This window comes from Toxorhynchites rutilus, chromosome 3 (assembly GCF_029784135.1).
Source record: "Toxorhynchites rutilus septentrionalis strain SRP chromosome 3, ASM2978413v1, whole genome shotgun sequence".
Lineage (NCBI taxonomy): Eukaryota > Metazoa > Arthropoda > Insecta > Diptera > Culicidae > Toxorhynchites > Toxorhynchites rutilus.
The window spans coordinates 62,272,586-62,297,470 of NC_073746.1; the positions used below are offsets into that span (position 1 = coordinate 62,272,586).

Here is a 24,885-nt window from a genome sequence, read left to right on the forward strand (position 1 = left end):
ATAACGAAGCTAGAGTGAATCGCAAAGTCATAGTGTTGATATTTTCTGAGAAATGAACGAATTATTGATTTATCGGTCTGACAGACCAATGCGCGAGTATAGGAGTGTTAATGAAATGAGAAAATTCTCTTCACTTGAATCAATCTAGCTTGATAACGGGTTTAAAACTTCATGGTGGGACAGTTATGCATAGAGTATCAACAAGGGAAAATTGAACTTGATGTTGTTTTTTACAATACTGGGAACAAACAATATTTGTTTGCAATATTTGTTCACGTATCGTTTTATGACGAAAAATGAAATTTTCCAAAATGAAACATGTGAAAATTATGTGCAAAAACGGCAGTTTAACCCTTTGCAGTCGTCTGTCTGCTCTCAGCCACTACAACAAGGAATCATGATAAATACTTTATTTAAAGATGTAATAGTTTACATTTTTTCTGAACGAATTGCAATGTCTAGTGAACTTTTTCACGGATGTATACGGAATTTCGATGAACAATTGGTAACGGTACTCGATACAAACAAAATATTATGAGCGTGTAAAGATAAGAGGATCTATTTCAAGAGCAATTAATTCCAACCGCAAAGGGTTAAGAGCATTCGGTAACAAGTTGTACACGTGCTATGATAAACTTTTCATAAATAGTTCAATAAATTCGGACTCTTCAAAAATGAAATTTTAATAATTTATAAAATTGCAATACATCGTGAGATTGTATCTATTTGAGAAAAGTGTTATGAATAATGAAATATACATGTATTTTACATGAAATACAAAACATTTTACCCTAAGACTAAACATTCTCGAGATATAACCAATTTCGTATAACGTATTTAATGTTTGTGAAGTTTCTATAGTGTCGGAATCTTAGTCGAGATGTCCAGCAGCGGTACAGAATCTCTATTATTTCACGAACATAAACATGATGAACAAGAAAGTTGTTATTAGGAAAAATCTTTCCCTGTAGCAGTGACCTTCTTCCGATGGGTGGACAAAAACAATGGGTGTTTTACTATACTATACATCGTGACGTAACTTTTAATACAAATTGGCTATTGATTTACGATTTTCTGTGAATGAAAATAGTAAGTCTGTACTGATATACTAATATTTTATATGTTGGCTTTAATATTTTGCTTTTTGTTTACAGACAATGGGTCGTGGTAAACATTGCAGTTCCGATGAAAGACGGTTGATTAAAAAGCTGCGATATGAAGGTAAATCTTTTGAAGAAATAGTAGAAACCATCGGCTGCTCACAGAATATGCTTGCAAAAGCCTTGAAATACCGGATGAAATCAGAAACACATAGAACACGAACTAGTTCTATGGGGAGACCACCGAATACTGAAATTGGCGAAAAAAGATCCTTTCTTTACATCTTTGTATCGGAGAGAAATCGTAAAAAAGAATGGTATTCGTTAAATATCATCTAGAGAATCTCAAACAACATGGAGCCAGCTCTTCAGAAATGTGCTATGAAGGGACGGAACAAACGTAAATTTATTCGGTGCAGGTAGCCGATATTATTTCAGACATCCCAGAAATGACTGGATTCCTCGAGTCGAGAAAGACGCACCACGCTAGATATGGGGTACAGACTAGGGGGCGTTGCTGATTAATGGTCAGCTGCATCCCAATAGGAAGTATCCCGTGTCGGGCACACGTACAGAGCATCGAAGACTGCAACATACCAATTACGAGAACACTTGTAATACTAACCTCGCGCCAACCGCGAGTAATCGGTTACATATTACTAATATAGTTGTAAGACAAAAATTGTCAAAATATTGGACTCCCGGCCCCGTAAGGCTAACGCCACATGTGCCTTAATAAAATATATATTTTGGAAGAAAAAAATCTCAGAAAGGCGAGTTCTCTCCACAATACACGAAGAAGACCATCAAGCATAGCGGGGATTGCATTATGGTATGGGGATACTTTTCATGGACCTCTTTTTTTTTTGAATAAAATCTATTACAACACGGAATGAATATCTTGGCATCTTGAATGAAGTAATTCTACCTTATGCTGAGGAAGAAATGTCATTAAAATGGAGATTCCAATAGGATAACGACACTAAACACACCCCGAAAAGGGTAAAACAATGATTCGTTGAAAAAAAGATTTGACGTTTTGGACTGGCCAGCGCAGTTTCCGGACCTCAACCCAATAGAAAATCTTTGGAACGAGGTCAAAAGAAATATCGCGAATATAAAACACAAAAACAGGAAGTGGGTTATATATGTGATATAACCGCAAGGGTGACGTAGGACTATCGTTGATTTAGTGATCATTTGTTTTTAGTTGCATCTGAATCTATTCTGAATGAATGAATAAATGAATATTTGGGGGACTTCGAAAACGAGAGCATTACGTTGAAGGCACAATATTCAGCAAAAGAAGCAATCACACGAGAGTTGTATAATACATAATACATTTCTTGTATTGTGATATGATTTGTGATCCATTTCCAATAGAAAAAATATCTGTTGCATCATATCAGTTTACATAACTTTTGCGTTCGCTCATCTTTTTCACAACACCCATTTCTCGTTTGAGAAATTGTTGAGTAAACATCGTTTGCCAGTGCTCATAGAGCGGGAATTCCTTCTTAAGATTCATTGCACCTGTAATAAATTGCCGAAAGACGTGGTCTTACATTGATCGCACTTGATTGAAAAATCACAAAACCAAATGTATTTGGTCGCAGTATTATATAGATAGAAAACATAATAAACTCTTTCGCTTGACTGTTTTTTTCAATTCCCAGGAGAATTGGCAGATTATTTTCCAGCAACGAAAAAAAACATCTTTCCAGATTCTCCTCGATAATAGAAGCCCACCAGTGGTTAATGCTAACTCTTTGGCTCTCTTTGGATAAGTGGTTAATCTAAACTCTTTGGCATGAATGTATTTTTCAATTCCAAGGGGAACTGGTAGATTATTTTTCGGCAACGAAAACACGGGTTATTTCGTGATCCATCCGTAACAGACGGAACGCGAAACACAAGAAAACTCGTGAGCGGTCCGCAATGTGTTAATGTTATGATTTTTCAAAATCAACCGATGGTTCAAAAAATCATTGTTTGCCTTTCCTTCCAAAAATGCGTTTTTCAGAAATTCATTACTTTTGAAGTACTCAACCGATTCAGACAATCGACATATGAAATTGAGTCTTTTTTGGAAAAATATTACTCTTGCGAAAAAAATGGATTCTAGTCGCACAGATCTAGTCTATTTGCATAGGAATATTGAATGAAGACTAAAAACAAGTTAAATTTGAAAAATCATAGCTCAAAAACTAAAAAAAGACACATCTTTGATTTCGGGATATGTCATGTGCAAAAAAAAAACCTCAGCTTTCAAGAAAAAACATAAAAACATATAGCGCTCTCTATCCTCAACCGAGAAAACCATGAAAAACTAACACAATCAATAATTACTCAAACAAAGATCCAAATTTTTTGCAAATATGAGAAATAAAAAACACGGATCTAATATTTTGCGATAAATAACAAATCTACCACTTTTCACGAAAATCTGAGAACCACTATATCGATTTAACATGGAATGGCTGTATTGAAAAGTAATGAATTTCCAACTAAATACTAAAAGTTCTCTCAGTAGAACATATCTACTATTCATTAGAAACAATGAATATGTTTTCTTTCAAATTTATGATTCGCACTTTTTTTTAATATTCCTCCGAAAAATGTGAATATTGCGAAATATGTTAGTGTCTTTCTTTATTAATCTAATAATTTTGTAACCAATTGTGAAGTAACGTTTAAACAATGAAATTGATATGTTGAACTATAAAGTAAGCCGTTTATTTACCATTTATTATCAAATTTACGGAAAAGCATCCTTCGCACCTATTATTTTCTCCACCTCTGTAATCACCAATAAGTCACCCATCCATCGAAAGAAGGACCTGGCTAAAGAGAAAAAGGTTTTCTAACCACAACTCTTTCATGTTACTTGAAAAAATACTAGGGGTAGTGGGGGCAAAGTGGTCACCTGCTTGTTTGGTAGTATAACTATTTACTACAGATGCCGTATTGATAGTCTCCTTATGTTTGAAGAATTTAATGTCTTTTGAGGCACCCTGTACTTCAGTAGAGCTGTCGCATGTCAACATATAAATAAAAACAGAAATTGTTCTTTCGATAGCCATTAGGCCGTAGTTCTGTGCGCATGATATCTAAGGAATTTCTCGTGAAATTTAGTTTTTTTTAATTTGATATGCTGGACAAATCATCAGTTTGGACGACTGTTCACATATTCTAGGTGAGGTGAATAGATATTTTGTTTAATCTCAGCGATTAATTAGCTTATAAATTATTTTGATGTTTGAGGGCAAAGTGGTCATAGGTGAATAACAACTTACAATGTTCTGTTCACTAAAGTTTTTTGTCATTGGGGTACAATGTTACCTGTTGACCAAATAAACAAATAAACAATAAATAAACAATAAACAATAAAGCTGATATACCTCATCACATTCTGCTCTTGAAGAGGATCCTTTTGTGGTTTTGACCCTGGATAAATATGCCACTCCAACTAAATCAAGCCCCATTATGCAGAACGTTATGTGTTTCTTACTACGTTTTTGTTTGCATAAGAAAATTTAAATTGAGACTCTATGTGAATAGGCCAAGCTTATTTCATACATGTGCATACTATATCAAACATGATATGAACAAATTTGGGCGAATAAAATGCATGAATCTATCCAATTCAGCATGATCTGTGCGAATGACCACTTTGCCCTCACTAGGTGACTTTACCTCCAAGCAAAAATAATGTTCGATTTTTCACCTTTTTTTCTAATGATGAAAAATGTACTATTTTGATTTTTTATAATAAAAGCCGTTTGCTATCTAGAACAACAATGAGTTGAACTATAATATTCTTCGAGAAACGGGATATGAAGCGATATGTGGACGCCGGAAATGGGCATGTTCCTTATGGTAACCACTATGCCCCCACTTCCCCTATTAATGTTTAACTCGTAACATTTTTGTGTGTAAATTCTTGCGTGTGACATGTTCTTGACGTGTTGCTAAATAGGAAAAAGTTTGCAGAATATGTCAATCGCAAGAATTTATACACTAAAATATTACGTGTTAAACAATAATTTTTCATAGAAAACATGAAAAAGTTGTTGTTAGGAAAACTCTTTTTCCTGTAGCAATAACCTTTTCCGATGTATGACTTGTAGATAATTGTATGAGCTTTGTATATGTATATTTTATTCAAAATTTAAAAAAAAATATTTTTAAGAGAAATGGATTATACTTCTCAATACACAATGAAACTCAAATTTCTGCAAAACTCGAGAACTAATAAAAAAAAATTGGCATGTGGAGGTTCTATGGGGCAATAAATGTTTCTATGATGATTCAACACTCCTCCCTCCTCTGTAAGGGGGAGCTGTCATATAAATGAAACACAAATTTCTGCAATCGAGAACCAATTAAGCAAATGGAACCTATTTGGCATGTGGAAGTTTTTAGGAACGAAAAATGTTTCTATGATGGCTTGAAATACCTTCTTCCTCTAAAAGGGAAGTTCACATACAAATGAAACACAAATTTCAACGCCATGCCACACAAATGTTGAGTGTTCTACCATCACTTCTCTTCCAGTTAACCGAATCAGCTGTGAAGTTTTCTTATTTTACTCTAGAAATATTGATAAAAAAAAAACTAATCAAGTCGGGTAAGACAGACACTTCACCGAAGGGTAAAACAAACATTTTGTTTTGAAAATAATTTGGTTATCTCCTCCTTCTTTTTTAATAGATGCCCACTAACTACGTCTACAAGATGCCGGACACATTTAAAATTTTGCCTCAAAGACAAATTGTATTGTAAAAAGAGACCTAGACTATCAATTTGTGGTGAGATTGCTATATTTTTTTTTTGGTGAAATTCACGAAAAAAAATTAACGTTCACTTAAGGTGTCCGTCTTTACCACCCTCTCCCTATCAAACGTGTATTCCATGTAACGGAGGAAAATGTTATTTGCAATTGATTGAAGAATCTTGAACGAGAATTGTGAATATTATAATGACGAGTTTTGGTAGAAGTACTAGGAAATTTATAGTAGAAGGAAATTGTAAAGGATCAATTAGAACGTTGAAAGTTCGCTTATTAAGAAAACGTGAATGATTGAAAGTATTCATAACAAAAAATACATTCTAGGAAGGACGAAATTTGCCGGGTCAGCTAGTTAGTCATATAAAAATTGAAATCGTGATTTTTGGTTGTTACCATCATATGCAAAAGGTTTAAAAAAAATGGAGAGGGTCGCGTCAAAATCTACTATTTTTCGGGTGATTTGGCGATTTGTACAAAGTATATTTACAAACACGGATATTGAAGAAGGAACTTTTTTGATTTGATTTCGATTGATTACGAGCAAACAAGAAAACTTTTGCCGGATATACACAACAGAATATTATGAGCAAAACCAAAAAATAACCAGCATATAAAATCTAGTAAATTTTAACAATATTCTTTAAACATTATTGTGCGTTGTTTGCTTTTTTATGTTAAGCTATCAGACCGTGTAATAAAGCCATCCATATGTATACGTATAGATGCATTAAAAAAATGGGAACAGATAAAAATTTCAATGACCAATTTGTATACATGCAAAACTGAAAATTAATCCCTATAAATTACTATACAAATATATCGCTTCGTTAGTAATGCTGGTAGTTGGATAGGTTACCGTTTCCGTTGTTGGAGAAACCGCTGGTGTTGAGGGCGCTGAACTAGTAACATTAATCGGGACGCTAGCGGTCGCTGTTGCTGTTGCAGTATCAGGTGCTGTTGAGGTGCTACTGCTACCGCTGCTAGTGGTACCAAACCCAGGTATGCTAGTAGTGGGAATTATAGTAGCGGGAGTAGTAGTAGTAGTAGTTGTGGTAGTAGGGATAGTAGTAATAGCAACGTTAGCGGGAGTAGTACTAGTCATACTAGTGGTAGTGGCTGTGGTAGTAGAACTAATCAAAACGGGTGCTACCGGTTGGGTTAGCTGTGCTGCTGTAGCCAATTGGGGGCGCTGCTCGGAACCGCTGGGAGAAACATTGGGGGCAACCGGTGTCGCCGGTGTTGTTGTCGATAATATTACCGTCTGCAGCTGTATCTGGGACTGATCCCGGTCGATATCGTTTCTTACCGGACGATCGTTAGAGGCACCACTAGCACTATTGCCATTGTTGCTACTAATCTGATTGAACTGCAATCCCCGGAGGTACTCTTCAAAGCGGCGATGATACTCGCCCGATGGGTCCCAGCGCTCACGAAGCGCTTGATATTGAGCCGGGTAGTTGTTATACAGTGTTGTTATGATTTTCAATGCGTTTTCTTTCTGCGTCGCAGAACAGCGGCCGCACTTGGTTCGCAACGCTTCCGGGAGGATTCCTGAAAAAAAATAGAAATGATAAATAACATACCATTCGTACACACATCAAACGATTCATTCATGATGGCAAACGCTCATCATCGAACAGAGCGAATTTTGAATGTTTCGGTCGAAAATGATGTATTACAACTTCAGTCTTTCCTCACATTCCCACGGAAACAAAGAATCGGATTATTCATTTCTTATTATCCGCTGCTTTGGCGCGAACATGAAAGATGCCGAACGTATAATGAATCCACACAGACTGGCTTTTCACAAAATCCCAACGAAACAAGTGGTTTAATGGCTGAAACTCCAAGAAAAGCGAAATTCAAGTCATCGTGATTTAATTTCCGGGCCAAGAGCTCAACCAATTCAATATGTTTATTTTAGTCCGTCCTAAATAATCTAGTTGATTCCGAATCCAACGCAAAAAAAAACAAGAGAAGAAATGAAAGTCGTTATCGTTTTTAATTTGCTGTAATTGTTGCCATCGTGAGCGGTTTGGGTCCGCGTGGCTCAATAATTGCGAAAACCTAAACCCAAACCTAATTTTACTTTTGATAATTAAACTTCCACCTCGCCGTTTCTCGTCGCCATGCAATCAACATCTGATCAGGTTCACTTTATTTTCATTGCGAAGAATGGGAAGGTTATTTAATTCCCGGTCACGTCTCGTGAAACGCACAGCTGCGCTTTGCACGAACACGTTGTGGTAAAATGCACGTCTGTGGAATGCAGTATTAGTTCCTCGGCTAATTAAATCTACCACACACTGGAGATGCACCTTGCATTCGACATTGTGCTGATTTCTGACGTTAGAGCGCCGTTGATTTAGGATTGTGTACGGTTCGAGATGAAGCTTTTTGTTATTTTTCAATCCAACAGGGTGTGACGACTATTTTTATTATTACTATGGGATTCATCTCCTTCTAATCCTCAACGATTTGTTTTATTGAGGAGGATATGTGGAATAGTTTTACCCAATTTGTAATTTATTTAACGTTGGTGACTATAAAAACTAATATGTTGTCTTATTTTTCTCGAGCGACTATGAATGAATAATGAGAATGTAATTGCTTACGATGCAACTTTGGACTTGAATGATTTGATGTTTGTTATCACTGAATCTATCAAAACTACTTTTTAACCCACTCTCTGCCAAGCCTAAATTATATGAAATCATTCCCATTGCCATTTATATTTTGAGTGTTATTGTTTACCAAAACGCTGTTATTTATTGGTAAGAGTACATATATTATCATACATAATCATTTTCCGTGATGCAATTTGATTGACACACCCTTTATATGGCTAATTATTTTTTTCGATTTCTATCTCCCTTTTTTTTCTGAAAATCACATGTACACATTGTGTCTACCATATATGCCAATCGATTTGACTCGACTCGATTATATGTGATTTGATTATATACAATATTGGACTCGATTATATACAGTTTGGAAATTTCAAATATGGCTTATTTCAAGAATAAATGTAACCTTTCAAGGTAAAGGAATTGTTTATATTTTTTTTTTGACTCGATTATATACAGTGAAAAGAAATCAAAAACTGTATATATTCGAGTCCACACTGTATATAAATATTTGTAATGTTATTTGCTTTGAAAGACTGAGATTGCTACTAATTTTAATGTTTCACAACAAAAATACTATCCGATTGTTCTTCGGTACACTCTATATGCAGTTTGTTTTATACAGGATAGGGAGCATCGACCACTGGTCGCAAGTATTTTTTTTTTTCCAAAAAGACTTAGATGCATTTTTTAATGCACCTGGTGTATATAGAACAACAAATTAAACCGTTCCATATCCATGGAATAAGAAATGGGGTCCTGCATCTTCTGTCGGATAAATAAAAGAAATCGTTATGCGATTCATTCGTTTTGATACGAGCGAATCCATCGTTTGCGGACTGACAAATTCGCTCTAATATCGAAGATGTGGCATACGAAATAACCAAAAATTGCTAAAAACCAGTTGAAAATGTTATTGTTTATGATCAGCTATTTTCGTCAAAAGCAAGATGCAGGTCTACTCAATATAAGCAACGCAATTTGTATAAAAAATAACTTCATTAGTAGTTATTTTTTATACAAATTTGATTGAATGTAATTTCCCAAACCCGCAAAACAAAAGACAGACAAAATGTCACGATTTTCAATGCTGTTTTATACCGTTCTGAATCATATTTCGGACACTTTGTTCTAATATCTTGAAATGCTTAATGCACTGATGATATAACTATAAAATTAATATCACACTTGCTTCTTTAGAGTAATTTCTTGGTTTCACTATCACTTCATTAGAAAATTACATTTGAATTATTACATAGTAGGAAAGAAAATCATCCAAAATCCAAAATCCACTCATTATCGTTTGTGTTTGACGATTTTTTAGCGTGAGCACGTAGAATTTACCCCTTCATCAATATTTAAATTTCTCTCGTGTTTCATCAGTTCTCATCATCGTTACCAGGTTACTGTGATTGCTTGGTAAGTAAAGGGTGTGTCACATCAAATTGCATCACGGAAAAAACGCTGTAGAAATTCGCCCAGTAGACCGATCCTTTTGAAAATTTTAGACAGTAAAATAAAAACTATTAAACAACTTTTGGCATTTTCTTTTTATTCATACTTCGAGCCCAAGCCCGTATGCTCGCACCTTCCTCTTTACCCCGTCCATAAGGTTCTGTACAACGTCAGGTTGTAGTTTTTTTTTTTGAACAGAAATCCATTTTCTCTTGAAGTCCGCCTCCGATTTGACAACTTTTCGGTTCTTCCGGAGGGCCTGCTTCATAATCGCCCAATATTTCTCTATTGGGCGAAGCTCCGGCGCGTTGGGCGGGTTCATTTCTTTTGGCACGAAGGTGACCCCGTTGGCTTGACAGTGAAGCATGGCCACCGTGATCTATACACTCTTATATGATTATAAGCGAAAGCTGAAGATATAATTCCTAATAATTAAATTTCTACAGCGTTTTTTCCGTGATGCAATTTGATGTGACACACCCTTTATTTCGCAGTTGATTATAAAATATAATCGAGTGTAATATAATTTTCGTTCAAAAAATTACAAAATAAAGTGTCCGAAATTTGATTTCAATCTGTCCGAAATTTGCTTATCTTATAAATGGTGTCCGAAGTTTGATTTTTATTCGCTTGATTTGAAAAGCATTTTATTCGATGATTTTTTTATATTTTCAATCAAATAGGTACCAAAGTAAAAAGCTTAAAAGCATATTGAACTAATTTATCAAAAATATCAACCATTTAATACCTGTGCATAAAGTTGAGATCTGTTTTCTGCATCATATTCCTTAAGCGTCCGAAATATGATTCAGAACGGTATATCAGATAATTGTAGTTTCACATTTACCAAAAGCCGAAAAAGAAAAATCTCTTAGTGAGTTGGAAGCATGAATTTGTAAAAATAAAACCTATAACATGGTTGGACGGGTAGAAAGGACCAAATAACTAGAAAGTATAACACAAAATAAAACTCTCGTAGACAAGTCTTCTAACCTTTTGGAAATTAATTACTATAAATGATCGGATTTTATATGGTTACACTACCAAAAAAAGAATATCGCGACCAGAATTTTTATTTCAGTTGGCAGATGAATTAAATACCAACATTTACAAGAACGAGAAATGAAGAGTATAAAAAACTTCAGCAGATGCAATTACAATTTCTGAAAAACTGAAGTTAGAAGGTGAAGGTGGAAGCAAGCCATTGTAGTAGTATGGGTAAAACCACTTGTATTTATGGGGTAATAGTGTTTGTGAGAGAAGAGCAAAACACACGTAAATAGATCGATTCACTTATCACACTGTGTGACGCTTCACTGACACGAGTCTTAGAATACATTTGAAAAAAATAACAATTCAATAAAAAAGAAAAATGTATGAACGATGTGTTCCGATGAACAATTGCAAATATAAATATACATAGAATGTATATTTGCATATGAAGTACAATTCTGATTATACGCGAGCGTAACATGAGCAAATTTATAACACATGCGAATTGTGGCTCTTTTGGTATTAACAAGTTCTTCTGCACAGTAACTCGATGGTGATAATTCCTCAATATTTTTCTTCGGTGATCGTATTGTTTTCACATATTCACGTTGGAGAGCCTCAACCCTTCTCTTCGTTGGCCGAGGCATTTTGATTGAATGTGATACTTTTCCGTTTACTATTTTTGACACCGGAGGCAGCCGTGGCAGTGTTCCGAGCTCTGCAATACAATTTTCTTAACCAATGTTTAGGTTGCTAAAACTTACATTATATACCCATTAAACGTAAAAATAATAATTTTATTGATATCAACACAATTTTATTTTATTGATTTTCATAACATGAAACGCTCCGACTCAGGAATAACATTTTATTGAGTGGTTTTTATATCTGTTTCGATGATGTTGTCTGGCATCAGTTTCGAAAAAATATCTATGCTTTCACCAATACAAACAAAACCATTACGGATAATTGAAAAATGAAAATTTAACTTTCAGAGCACTAGCTCGAGTTTTCCGACGTTTTCACTATACAGTGCGACGGTAGATGAAAATTGAATATCTTGTGAGTAATCGATTAGAGTTTGGTTGATATTACTTGATGGGAAGTGTTCACACTGTTTCGAAAAATTATTGATTTGCGGGCGTAGGTGAGGGAGGGAGATGAAAGAAATGAAGCATATTAAAGAAAGTTTTAAATTTCACCCAAAAATAATGGATTGCTTTTTCCCCAATTTATAAATGGAAAATCAAATAAATTCTTTTGCTTCAATTTCAAAGATCTGAGAAGAACTGGATTTGATTTGTTGAGAACAAAATCCCTCGTGCTGCTTCCTGTGGCATCGGTGTCTTCGGCTTCTTGGCAACGTTTTTCGATGGTTTAGATGGTTTCTTTGCTACTGCTGTACCGCCAGTAGCAGGAGCTTCCTTCTTGTTGATTCGTTACAATTACAAATTTTGTGTTTTTAGGCCGCGGTAGCTGTTTCCTCCTACCCGGTAGCAACGATGACATCGTTTCATTTTCTTTTTGGGCGCTGTCTTCTCCCTCGAAGCTCGATGCCCGCCGGCAATCGATGCCAACTTGATGACCACCAAACGAAAATAGTTGTGTGCGTGTGTGTGGCGCCTGTCTTCAATGTCCAGTTTTTAACTCCTAAAGCGGAAACCTTTATGGATGCTGGATTGGATTCCCTTTTTGGCCTTAGAGGGAATCTTTAAAGAACCTAACTTACCAATACCGTTTGTTTGTTTTGTGACGAGACAACATTTTGACTCACTACAAACACTTCTGTTTACGTTTTCATGTATAATTCACACAAAATTAAACGATATTATATTAAAATTGTGGAAATATCCTACAAGAATCATCAGTGGGAGAATATTTTATAAATATATTGTTTTGTTGTCAGTCAAATACTTTGTGACGTGACTTTTTGCTGATTTGGATTGCTGAGCAATAATGATTAGTTTAATTGATTACAGTTCCGTTTCGTTTGTTTTGAAATGGAACTGGAAATACAACATTTTTGTTTAAAAGTCGTGAACAGCAAAAAGTCTGGTGTTGTCACGTCCCCAAAGTCTTTGACAGGCAACATACGAATTCAACTATAACATATTCTCTAAAACGATGATTCTTGTAGGAAATCATCGTTTACTTTTTTGAAATTGTGAGATTTAAATATGACAACGAGGAAAATTTTGTTTATAGTGATTCAAAACGTTGTCATGTCACGCTGGAATGGGTAGAATCCGCATTGCTTCGGAACATGTGAAATGTTGTACACATTATACTATTGTTGTACAAAGTCAACAAAAAAATATTATCTTAAATGCCAGCAAGAGATTTTTCGAAGCTTATTCAACAATTTCAATTGAAATACGACGGACGCTAATGGGGTTAAAACCTTTAAGAGAATAATTCTGATGAAATAAACAAGCAACAAACATTCTGTTTCCCTTCTTTACTTTAGTAGAATACGCCTACGTGTTCAACTTCAAAATCTCGATTGACAATCAATTAGCCTATCGTTCGATATGTGTCAGGAACAATAACGAGGTGCCATAATAAAGTCGAAAACTATCGACTTTCACACCTCTCACTCATTCTATGGAAGACATGACTCTTAGTTGATAAGTAAACGTTAAGCGAGAAAGTTTGGTAGATTGCTGAGCGCAAGTAAGTTTCATAATCCATTTCCCATCTTCCGGTTAGTTCTTCCAGACCTCCAACTTATATTCAACAAACAATAACATTTGGTTCAAATTTATACATATTTGATATAGTACCATTGAAGGACCGGTAAATTCTCATTTGAAAAAATATATATAGGAGGTTGTGTCCAAGCCACGACCAGATTGTTGACGTAGAACTACGTTGTTATTTTGCTAAAGTCGCTTGTTAATAATTTCGGATATTATTTTAGAATGCAACGAAATTTTAAAAATAACTGTTTAGTAGAATGGTTTGGTCGCCCTGAAATGATTCTTATTGTAGAATCTGTTGACGATAATTGATTGATGAATCATTCTTGCCCTCGCGGAACAATACACAAGCTGATTGCATGTCGCATTTTGTTTCATGTCAATGCATTGAAAATTTACCTCGAACGCTATTCCGGTGGTCATTTGATAACTAATAACTACAACAATAGCAATACTTGCATGTATCAAATATAGGGAGAAACAGAAGCGCTCTTTAAAGGAACGCTCGAAACGCACATTTGCGGAAATTTTAAAGGGCGCTTCTCCACTGGCCCAGCAACAACAACAACCAATCTCCACACACAATGTTTTCTCTACATTGCCAGTTGATGAAATGGAAGCGGACACAGCTAGCGGGGGCACACCGCTTATTTTCAAAGGGAATCCCCGGCGCAAAAATGTGACCACTCCCAAAATTCAAGAACAAGTCCCCCCGGTGATACCCCCTGTTAGCTTGCCTAAAAAATCGAGTGCAGCGGACAAGCAAAATCAGGTTCCTCCTGGCTTCCGTGGGAATAGTTCATCTTTGAACAACCCAGCACTCGAGGGGACATCAAAAACCCCAACTGTCCCTGTTTTTCCGTCCAGTTCAACTTCCCAATCGGGATTTATAAAGTTGACTAACCTTGTGGATCAAATCTTCACGTGTTTTAATGTTTCCGACTCCATCAGAACCATTGTTATCTCAATGCTTCCAGTATTAAAGACAATTTTGCAACAATTGATGCAAACATGGCCCCTCCTTGCAATGATTATCTCTCTTGATGTCTAATTCAAAAAGAGAGGTCGGAGATATCACTGTTTTACAGTGGAATTGTCGTAGTCTTATCCCTAAATTGGATACATTCAAATTTTTAATTCATAACTCCAATTGTGATGTTTTCGCTCTGTCCGAAACTTGGCTTTCTTCGCGAGATGATCTCTCTTTCCACGATTTTAATATTTTACGCTTGGACCGTGATGACAGATACGGAGGGGTGCTATTGGGGATCAATAAGTACCACTCATTTTTTCGAATTGACCTTCCACCTATTGGAGGGATCGAAGCTGTTGCTTGTCATGCAAACATCAGAGGCAAAGACCTCTGTATTGTCAGCTTGTATTGGCCTCCGAGAGCTGCGGTTAGCCGCAAGCAACTTGTTGACATGTGCTCACTCCTTCCTGAGCCACGATTGATCTTGGGAGACTTCAACTCTCACGGAACTGCCTGGGAGGAACAGTACGACGACAATCGTTCATCGTTGATCTATGACCTTTGTAACAGCTTCAATATGACCGTTTTGAATACTGGGGAAACAACACGTGTACCTAAACCTCCTGCTAACCCAAGTGCTCTTGACCTTCCGCTTTGCTCGAATTCACTATCGTTAGATTGCAAGTGGAATGTAATCCAGGACCCCAACGGTAGTGATCACTTGCCAATCAAAATTTCCATCACCATGGGTCGAATTCTTCTGAATCTATAAACATGGCATATGACCTCACAAGACACATTGACTGGAAAAAATATGCGGACGCGATTGCTCTAGCCATCAATTTCAGAGATGGCTTACCTCCTTTGGAGGAGTATGACTTCCTTTCTCGTTTGATCTATGACAGCGCAGTTCGCGCTCAAACGAAACCATCCCAGGTTCCACTATTCGCCGAAGGCCTCCCAATCTATGGCGGGATAGCCAGTGTTCCAAGCTTTATGTAGAAAAATCGAATGCATTTAAAGCTTTTCGGAAACGTGGAACCCCTGAAAATTTTCAAACGTATTTAGCTCTTGAAGATCAATTTGAAAACTTAATCAAAGGGAAAAAAACTTGCTTATTGGCGAAATTTCGTGAGAGGTTTGTCACGAGAAACGTCAATGAAAAAATTATGGAAAGTGGCTCGAAACATGAGAAATCGCTCTTCAACGAATGAAAGCGAAGAATATTCACATCGATGGATTTTTAATTTTGCACGGAAGGTTTGTCCTGATTCCGCTCCTGTACAAAAAATTGTTCGAGATACACAAGATAGGTGCGATTTTGATTCCGAGTTTTCGATGGTAGAATTCTCTCTTGCTCTGCTTTCATGTAACAATTCTGCTCCGGGATCGGATCGAATTAAGTTCAACTTGCTGAAAAACCTCCCTGATGTGGCGAAACATCGCTTGTTGAATTTATTCAATCGGTTTCTGGAGAATAATATTGTTCCAGATGATACGACAAGACAAGTACGAGTTATAGCTATTCAAAAACCCGGAAAACCCGCGTCCGACTTCAATTCGTACCGCCCAATAGCAATGCTGTCTTGTATACGGAAATTGTTGGAGAAAATGATCTTGTTTCGCCTTGATCGATGGGTTGAAACGAATGGCCTACTCTCAGATCAGTTCCGCAGGGGCAAGGGGACGAATGATTGTCTTGCGTTGCTTTCTTCAGAAATTCAAATGGCTTACGCCGAAAAAAAACAAATGGCTTCAGTATTCTTGGACATAAAGGGGGCTTTCGATTCTGTTTCAATAGAGGTTTTGTCGGACAAATTACACTCTCGGGGTCTGCCGCCTCTATTGAATAATATGTTATACAACTTGCTTTGTGAGAAACATTTGAACTTTTCTCACGGAGATTCGGCAGTAAGTCGGGTCTCTTACATGGGCCTCCCCCAGGGCTCATGTTTAAGCCCCCTTTTGTACAACTTCTATGTAAGCGACATCGACAATTGCCTTACACAAAATTGCAGCCTAAGACAACTTGCAGATGATGGAGTGGTGTCTGTCGTAGGATCAAACGAATCCGACCTGCAAGGACCCTTACAAGATACTTTGAACAATTTTTCAACCTGGGCCATTGGGCTAGGGATCGAATTCTCCACGGAGAAAACAGAGATGGTGGTTTTTTTCTAGGAAGCATAAACCAGCAAAACCAAAGCTTAAACTTTTGGGTAAACCGATCACTCATGCTATGTCATTCAAGTATCTTGGGGTCTGGTTCGACTCCAAATGTACTTGGGGGGCCCATATTAGGTATCTGAGTAAAAAATGTCAACAAAGAATAAACTATCTCCGTACAATTACCGGCACCTGGTGGGGAGCCCATCCCGAAGAACTTATAATGTTGTATCGAACAACTATTCTCTCAGTGATGGAGTATGGCAGTTTCTGTTTTCAATCAGCTGCCAAAACACACCTCATTAAACTCGAGCGAATTCAGTATCTTTGTCTCCGTATCGCGTTGGGATGTATGCCCTCAACGCATACCATGAGTCTCGAGGTTTTGGCAGGCCTACTCCCACTAAAAGATCGCTTCAATTTATTATCTCTTCGGTTCTTCATCCGGTGTAAGGTCATGAACCCATTGGTGATCGGGAATTTTGAGCAGCTGATCGAGCTAAATTTTCACTCCGGATTCATGAGTTCATATCATGAATTCATCTCCATGCAGGTTGATCCTTCTTCGTATATTCCCAACCGTGTTTGTTTCCCTGACTACATCAATTCCTCTGTGCATTTTGATCTGTCCATGAAGCAAGATATCCATGGATATTCAGATTACCAACGATCGAGGATCGCTCCAACGATCTTCGATGAAAAGTATGGGGGTATCAATTGTGATAATATGTACTTTACTGATGGGTCCACTATAAACGAGTCCACAGGATTTGGAGTGTTCAACGAATTTTTTAGCACCTCACACAGTCTTCAGAATCCTTGCTCAGTGTATATTGCTGAATTGGCAGCAATTCATTGGGCGCTGGACAGCGTCGCCTCACGACCTGTTGAACACTATTACATTGTAACGGATAGTCTTAGCTCTGTCGAAGCTATCCGTTCAGTGAGGCCGGAAAAGCACTCGCCGTACTTCCTTGAGAGAATACGAGAAATTTTGAGTGCTTTATCCAGACGCTGTTATGTCATTACCTTTATCTGGGTCCCTTCACATTGCTCCATTCCGGGTAATGAGAGGGCTGACTCATTAGCAAAGGTAGGTGCAATTGAAGGCGATATTTATCAGCGTCAAATCGCCTTCAATGAATTTTATTCTTTAGTCCGCAAAAATACCATCGCTAACTGGCAACGCAAGTGGAATAAAGATGAATTGGGCCGGTGGTTTCACTCGATTATCCCTAAGGTTAGCCTCAAACAGTGGTTTAAAAGTCTAGACTTGAGTCGGGACTTTATTCGCACCTTCTCCCGACTCATGTCCAATCACTGTTCGTTAGACGCGTTACTCTTTCGTTTCAATCTGGCCGGTAGCAATCTCTGCATTTGTGGCCGAGGTTACCACGACATCGAACACGTTGTTTGGGCGTGTGAGGTGCATCTTGTTGCCAGATCGAATTTAGAAAACTCCCTTCGGGCTAGAGGAAGGCAGCCCAATGTGCCGGTGAGAGATGTGTTGGCTCGGTTAGACCTTGATTACATGTCCCAAATATATGTTTTCCTTAAAGCTATAGATCTTCGTGTGTGATTGTCCCTACAGCCTTATACCCTCCTTTCCTTCCTTTGCGGGTAATTCGTCCCCTTGCTATAAATAGTAGAATAAGTTGAAATGTAAATACACTATAGATATACGAATAGATTTAAGAAATGAGTGTTCATCAACATTGTTACGATTTCCTTATATCCCATCCTTCTCCTAAAAATATGTCACCCTCCTAAACTCGAGTACACCGCGAGTAATCGGTTTTCCACCTTACTAACCATAGATCTAAGAAAATTGTTTATATATATAGTTTTAAAATTATATTTAAAAATTCGGCTCCTTTAAACTTAAGTAACTGAGCCTGTAAAAATAAACGAATTAATAAAAAAAAATGTATCGGGTCTCTTACATGGGCCAAATATCATGCTTCATGTTATTTAGTATTGTTTCAGTGAGATCGCACCTCTAGACATCGTTCGTACAACGTACACAAGGCGCCAAACAAGTGTTCGTCATAGCATGCATACAGAGCCATACATTGGTGGCTTGAAACTACTAGAAATATAAACACTTCTCATCGTCTTGCGCTATTCTCAAAAGAAACGCTTCTATTAATATTGCTGGCCACGAAAAAAGGTAACATTACTTTCTCATACTCGAGACAAGCGCAGCAATCATCCTTAGTGAAGAAAGTTTTGCTACTGACAAGCGGAATCAAATCACAGGCGAAATTCCACAACATTTATTTTCTTGGTGAGCCGACAATAACCTAGTTTGATGATTCTCCACATAATTGTGTAGTTCAGAACATTAATGCAATGAAGTGCGTATGATGCAATGATTGCAATGCCAGAGGCATTAGCGAGTGAGTAATTTGGTCGAGTCCACAGCTCAATCCGAAATCAGCCCATGTGATGGCGTACAACAAGGAAGCAAAAGTGATGTTCATTGCTTCGTATCTAGAACGGCACTGAAAGTTTGCCTCAGCGAGATCCACTGTTTATACTATAGGCAAATATCCTCCTTCATTCTTCTTCTTTTCCTTTGTTCACGGAGACTTTAAATCTTACAATTTACCCTCCTTTGCTCGTCGATAAGTTGCTCGTTATTGACGGCACGGATAGAAAAGCTCCCTAATCAACACAACAAATGTATGGGAAAATGGAAACGCTTATAGTTCTCAGGAATTTTAACCATGTACACTCTAGAGGATTGTATTGTATAGCACATTGTATAGCACATCAAACAAATCTTAGGAACTTTCCGATTCGTTTGGTATGTAAATCGTCAAGATCCGTTCGCGGCAAAAATAGTTATTGACGTTAACTTTATTTCATAAAAACGTTTTCTGATTCGGCACCCTTAATGATAGACGTAGTTCTACGTCAAAAGTATTTTGTATTAGTCATTTGATACAATAATTTGAGTATCATAAAATGATCGATTTCTTGAGTGCTTTCTTTCTAATTTACAATCAATTAACATTTCTTTCAGATTGTATCAAAGGCAATGACAAAACAACAGCACGATAATGACATTGATTGTATTTTACATCTCTCCATTATTGGGTGAATGTCACTGGATAACTCTTAGCTGGCTCTTCATTGTCTACTATTGGCATTCAATCAAAGTACGAAAAACCGATGGATTATGCTGTTCCACTCAGTTACGAGCCTATGAGCCTTCGAATACTATTATCGGATTAGACATATCGGAAATTGAACGGCAAATACACGACGACCGGAGCGGCACAATGCAGCATAAATTATGCATTAGATAAATCCATCAAATCGATCCACTCGCAGCAATGCTAGTTAGTAGGTAATCCTCTACCATTCGATTTGATTAACTCCGAAGCGCATATGAGCGTAAAGTGCCGCTCCGGTCTATCAACCAATCAGGCCACCGTTTGAATCAAATTTATGCTTGATGCTGCACAGCATCTGTTATCCATTTCCGGGTGGATTCGACGGTAGTCGGTGAATTATTAACGAGTATCCTTTCCGTAAGGCGAATTCAGCTCATAGGTTTAAGAGCACGTTTGGAATTTCAGGGGATTGGGAGATTTGCTGACGAGGATCACTTTGGAAGTTCAGATCGATTCGGAATTGTATTTTTGAGAATCAAAAATACAAAATGATATTTCTTAAAATCAATATCCAACCGAATTCATGTGTAAACTGTATTTAGAGAACGAAAGGTAAAGCTAATTTATACGCTTAGCCAATCCAGGGGTTTCCAAATCACTTTCTCTTTTTATAGCAGAAATATTTGGCGGAGCACCAATATTTTTTTTAATAAAAAAACAACCTACTCTCTAAAATATTGGATTGACTTCGAGTGTATGACTTTTTAGAAGCTTTCGAATATATCGCAAACTATGGTAGAACCAGAACTAGACTAGGAACCCGTTTGAATCACATGGAACAAATTTTACGTATAATGGTAGCTAGCAAAAATATAAATTATTATTATCAGATGTCTAATTACAATATCATCATATATATATATATATATATATATATATATATATATATATATATATATATATATATATATATATATATATATATATATATATATATATATATATATATATATATATATATATATATATATGCATATATATATATATATATATATATATATATATATATATATATATATATATATATATATATATATATATATATATATATATATATATGCATATATATATATATATATATATATATATATATATATATATATATATATATATATATATATATGCAAAAAATATTTCTATGGTGGCTAGACACTCCACCCCCTCTCTAAGGGGGGGCTGCCATACAAATGAAACACAAATTTCTGCATAACTCGAAAACTAATCAAACAAATGGACCCAAATTTGGCATGTCAAGGTTTTACGGGGCACGAAACGTTTCTATGGTTAATACACTCCTCCCCCCTCTCCAAAGGGGGCTGACATACAAACGAAACACGAACTTCTGCATAACTCGAGAAATAATCAAGCACATTTTGGGATGTGAGGGCTTTTGAGTATGAGAAATGTTTCCATAATGGTATGATACCCCTCCCTCCTCTGGAATGGAGAGGTGGTCCCATAAAATTATTACACATATTTAAACCAAACATGACAATTGAAAATTTTCGGAAAACTCTGAAGGAAAAAGGGAAAATTCGGAAAATTAAATTCCCATATGTTCTACAATTACATAGTGACAAGTGCTGTAAGTCCATTTGATGTTTACGCTAACGAAATTGATCTTTGTTCGAAACTGGAAATGGATTTTAATGTGATAAAACGCACTCCTATATCTTCTTCTATCTATACCAAAAAAAAAAGGATCGCCGGATGTGTTGATAAAATCAGAACTCGAGGAAGGAATTGTCCGATTTAGGGCTGTCTTTATTCTATCATATTTTCTGTATGAAATATTCATTCCATGTAACGGAGAAACATGTTATTTGCAAGTGGTTGAAAAAACTTAAACGAAAATTGTGTCTGAAAATTATCTGATATTATAATGATGAGTTTTGTTAGAAATACTAGGAATTATAGTAAAAGGTAAATTCAACGGGATCGAATAGAAGATCAATTAATGAACAGTTCTGCGATTGGACCCATGAACATGCTCATAGTAAGAAAACGTGAATGTTTGGAGGTATTGATAACAAAAAACAATTTTTTGGCGGGACGAAGTTTGCCGGGTCAGCTAGTTATAATATGAGAAAACTGCTGGTAAATCAATGAACTATTTATGAAAAATATGATAAAAATCTTTTCCTTTAAAATTTAAAAAATTCAATACTTTGCGAAATTGTAACCAATGGAATGGAATTACTCCATATTCCTTCATTTTTCAATGTATTTTGTAAAGAAGATGTCGGACCAATAAATTGAGTAGCAGATCAATTCAATTATTTTCCGTGACTTGGTAATTCAACAGCATCCCTCATCGATATAATTTATTTTCCAACAAACCTGATCATGTTCAACTCATTTTTCGACGGGATGCACTTCCTGAATCGAAAACAATAAATGAATAGAAATCGTTGTACGCCCACCCAGTCATCTAATTCACATCATGCAGTATATCATGACGCCGAGACAATGGACTGCATTCAGCGGGATGGCTAATCTTCTATGGAAGGTAGCAGATCAGTACTTGACGTGTGCTGCAACGTAATGCGACAATTAGACTCGGCTCTCGTTTGTTTTGACGCGAGCTGAGACACGTTCATATCTAAACAACTACGAAGTTCGATTACTAGCGCGAATAATTTCTCGGTATGCATTGATAGACAATAACGAGAATTGTGTAATTAACAGCAAACATGTGATCGTATTTGTATTCATTTGTGAGACACACTGCGAGTTCCAAGGTGAAAAACAATTCCATATTCTACAATGAAGATTCAGTCTGAAACCTTTAGTTATACTTGCAATTCAAAACTATTCTACCATGATCTGAAGATCCACACTTATAGGTATTTTAGCTAAAACAGTTAGCTATTTTCGGAAATCTATATAAAATATAATTTAAAAATGGATTTCTGTCTGTCTGTCTGATTTTTATGGACTCGGAAACTACTGAACCGATCAACATAAAAATTGGTATGTAGGGGTTTTTGGGGCCGGGGAAGGTTTTCGTGATAGTTTGAGACCCCTACACCCTCTCTAAGGGGGGGGCTGCCGTACAAATTAAACACAAGTTTCTACATTACTCGGGAATTAATCAAGCAAATGAAACGAAATTAGGCATATGGAGGTTTTAAAGTGCAATAAATGATTCTATGGTGGTTAGACTCTCCACCCCCCTCTTTAAGAGGGCCGTGCCATACAAATGAAACACAAATTTCTGAATAACACGAGAATTAATCAAGCAAATGGAACCAAATTTTGCATGTGGAGATTTTAGGGTGCAATAAATGTTTTTAGGGTGATTAGACACTCCACCCCCAAATTTGCCAAATTTGTCATGCAATAGGGGACACAAAACGTTTCCATGGTGAATAGATACTCTTCCCCTCTCTCTGAAGGGGGGGGGGGGGGATTGCCATTCAAATGAAGCATACATTTCTGCATAATTCAAGAACTAATCAAGCAAACTGAACCAAATTTGGCATGTGGAGGTTTAAGGGGGCAAGAAACATTTATAAAATGGTTCAACACTCCTCCCACCTTTCTGAGAGGGGGGGGGCTGTCATAGAAATGAAACACAAATTTCTGCATAACTCGAGAACTAATCAAGCAAATGGAACCAAATTTAGCACATGGAGGTTTTAGGGTACAATAAGTGTTTCTATGGTGGTTAAACTATCCACACCCTCTCTAAGGGTGGCTGCCATACAAATGAAACACAAATGACAGGAGGCACACAAACACAAACTTTTGCATAACTCGAGAACTAATCAAGCACAATTTGGGATGTGAGGGTTTTTGTGTATGAGAAATGTTTCTATGATGGTATGACACCTTTCCCTCCTCTGGAATGTAGAGGGGGTCCCTTAAAAATATTACACATATTTCAACCAAAAATATTCCAACCAAACATGACAATTGAAAATTTTTGAAAAACTCTGAAAAATTTCGGAAAACTCTGGAAATTCAGAAACATTAAATTCCCATATGTTCTACAATTACATAGTGACAAGTGCTGTTAGATCTATTTGATATTTTTCGCTAGCGCAAAATTGATCTTTGTTCGAAACTGGAAATGGATTTTAATGTGATGAAACGCACTCCTATATATTCTTCTATCTATACCAATAAATAAGTATCGCCGAATGTGTTGATTAGAGCAGAACTCGAGGAAGGAATTGTCCGCTTTAGTGCTGAAACATGTTATTTGCAAGTGGTTGAAAAATCTTGAACGAGAATTGTGTCTGAAAATTATGATGAGTTTTGAAAGAAATACTAGGAATTTTATAGTAAAAGGTAAATTCAACAGGGTCGATTAGAATATCAATCAATGAACAGTTCTGCGATTGGACCCATGAACTTGCTCATAGTAAGAAAACGTGAATGTTTGAAGGTATTGATAACAAAAAACAAAATTTGGGCGGGACGAAGTTTGCCGGGTCAGCTAGTGTTGTGATAAAAACATAACTGTCTTCGAAAGGCTTTTAGAGTTTACTAATACAAACATTTTGCGATCCAGAACTTGTCAATACTTCTACTCCACTCAAAGTTATTGATGTTTCTTCCCAAAAAATACGCTCTCTTCATTTGTTTGTCATTCTTTCTGGTGCAAACATAAAACATATTTGTTAGCGGAATTTGAAAGAAATTTCACTCTATATAACATATGATTTTGAAAATTATGTTATTTTTTGTGTTTGAGTAAATTGAAATTGAAATCATGAGTTTTTGGGTGGAAACACTTCAATAACTTTGAGCAGGATTAAGATATTTACAAGTTCTGCATCGTAAAATGTTGGTAATGATAAGCTCTAAAAGTCGGTCGAAGACAATTTTGATGTAGAACTTTAAATATAAAAATTAGAGTAAAAAACCCTTTTATAATGGTTACCCTAATG

General features: G+C 36.5%; 1 protein-coding gene across 10 annotated transcripts in view; it reads right to left on the reverse strand.

The window, feature by feature from the left end:
- LOC129780515 (uncharacterized) overlaps positions 1 to 24,885 on the reverse strand; it is a 90,282-nt gene that overhangs the window by 18,429 nt on the left and 46,968 nt on the right. For 9 of the 10 annotated variants that reach the window (XM_055788839.1, XM_055788835.1, XM_055788834.1 and 6 more), the window contains exon 4: positions 7,151 to 7,443. In XM_055788839.1, the coding sequence (XP_055644814.1) occupies positions 7,151 to 7,443 (293 nt within the window). The remainder of the gene's footprint in view (positions 1 to 7,150; positions 7,444 to 24,885) is intronic. The other variant, XM_055788841.1, reaches the window with a different exon arrangement.